The sequence below is a fragment of the Lissotriton vulgaris genome, chromosome 12, assembly GCF_964263255.1.
Source record: "Lissotriton vulgaris chromosome 12, aLisVul1.2, whole genome shotgun sequence".
Taxonomy (NCBI): Eukaryota; Metazoa; Chordata; class Amphibia; order Caudata; family Salamandridae; genus Lissotriton; species Lissotriton vulgaris.
The window spans coordinates 90,017,711-90,019,748 of record NC_141700.1 but is presented as its reverse complement, the minus strand read 5'-3'; the positions used below and the strand labels follow the sequence as shown (position 1 = coordinate 90,019,748).

The 2,038-nt window shown below is 39.3% G+C and overlaps 1 protein-coding gene across 1 annotated transcript; it reads left to right on the top strand.

The window, feature by feature from the left end:
- Window positions 1–616: 616 nt before the first annotated feature.
- On the top strand, window positions 617–1,555 carry LOC147673458 (olfactory receptor 1f45-like). The gene has a single exon (XM_086946363.1). The coding sequence runs from the start codon at window positions 617–619 to the stop codon at window positions 1,553–1,555; it is 939 nt and encodes a 312-aa protein (XP_086802489.1).
- Window positions 1,556–2,038: the final 483 nt, after the last annotated feature.

Sequence of the window (2,038 nt, the reverse complement as noted above, 5' to 3'; positions counted from 1 at the left end):
TCTGTTGCCATTTTCAAGTAGAAAATCAGTCATAATTTGTGATATGATTGAGAATCTCCTTTGAAGAGGCAATGTGGAAAAATAAATCAAACAAATGCATTAGACATTTAAAAAAAAGATGGGTATTGTAATAATGCCTCACTGTATTTTTAACTGCCTCTAACATATATAGCTTTTTTTCAGGGGATTGTGATGAAAAATTCCAGTATTTTGCCACAATTTTTTCCCAAAGTGTTCTTATGGAAGGCGAGCTCTAACATTTCTTGAGAAGAATAAAGCTTGTCTGCCATACGACAAAAATGTTGCAATAGTTCATAAAGAACCTTTGAATTTGCAGTCGAATTATGAGGAAGTTGTGTTGTAAAATTAGTCCTGGTTTTTTACTAATTTTTGCACCGAATTCAACTAGTGGATGCAAGATGTGTTCACTTGATTGATCATATTAGATGAAGGTATTTACATCAGAACCCATCTCAAAGTTAACCAGCTGCCACTGGTGATGTCATTTTCCATGCCTTCTTTGACATAATGTATGAAGTCATGAGCAGTGCATTGGGGGGGTCTGGGTGCTGGACTATAAGTAAACTCTATTTCCGCCTTTACAGATTCACGTGAAATGGAAGGACGAAACCAGAGCTCTGCTTCAGAATTCATTCTCCTTGGTTTTTCTAGTCACCAGGAACAGCAGATCCTTCTATTCTTTGTCTTCCTCACCATGTACACAGTCATCCTACTGGGAAACCTCACCATCTTTATTATTATCAGGATAGACTCTAGACTCCACACGCCAATGTACTTCTTTTTGAGCGTCCTGGCCTGTGTGGACATCTGTTTCACCTCCTTAACAGTTCCAAAACTGTTGGTGGACCTGCTGTCAGTGAAAAAGGCAATTTCTTTTGCTGCTTGCATCATCCAGTTGCATTTCTTCCTCTCATTTGGCAACATGGGCAGTTTTTTGTTGGGGATTATGGGCTTTGATCGATATATGGCGATATGTCACCCTCTGCATTACATGCAGATCATGAGTAGAAGGCTCTGCGTGTCGCTGGTGCTCGGTGCCTGGGTGATCGTCTCTCTTCATTCATCAATACACAGTGTCTTGGCCTCCAAGTTGTACTATTGCGGCTCCAATGAAATCCATCACTTCTTTTGTGATCTTCCACCTCTTCTGAAGCTCTCATGTTCAGATACTACTGCTAATGAGCTTGTCCTCTTCACTGAGACAACTGTGATTTTGGGTGCCCCACTTCTTTGTATTCTCATCTCCTATGTTCGGATTGCGATGGTCATTCTGAAGATCAAGTCTTCTGAGGGAAGGACAAAAGCTTTTTCCACCTGCTTTTCCCACCTAACTTCCACAGTCCTATTTTATGCTCCTGTGCTTTTTACATATGTCCGTCCATCCTCTGTCTACTCCCTGGAGAAGGATATGGGGATAAGTGTCATGTACACTATGGTGAATTCCATGTTGAACCCGTTTGTATATAGTGTCAGAAACAATGACGTGAAAGAAGCACTGGAAAAAGTTAAAAGCAAAATTCAATGCCTTAGATAAACCTTTCTGATGAAAATGGGAAGCACTGTGTTTTTGTCCAACAATAAATTGAATAATTTCTGTAAACTTCTATGAATTGTTCAATAACAATGTATTTCAGTATTCAACAATCCCGATTTTAATGATTACTCTTGACCAAATTACCTACTCGTCCCACATGTTCAATGTGACCGTCACACATTCTCCACTTACATGTTACACATTATCAACATGATATACATACATGGGGATATGTACAACTAGCACATTCTGCTGGGTTTGTGTCAAAAAAATTACACAAACTCAATGTAAAGTGTAGTTTTGAGATTTACTTTCCAAAGTAAATCATGATTTGCAATGGAGGTTGCCTAAAGAAATGCAAAGTGCACTGTGCGTTACTTTTGAGTGAAGGCAGCATTCCATGGGTGGTACATGGGTCTTCCGTTGCAACCACCTATGAGTTTTGACACTAATCTACATCTATTAACATGTCTAGACAGTGAA

Excerpts from the sequence above, each read along its gene's own strand:
- LOC147673458 (XM_086946363.1), top strand. The coding sequence starts at position 617 with ATGGAAGGACGAAACCAGAGCTCTGCTTCAGAATTCATTCTCCTTGGT.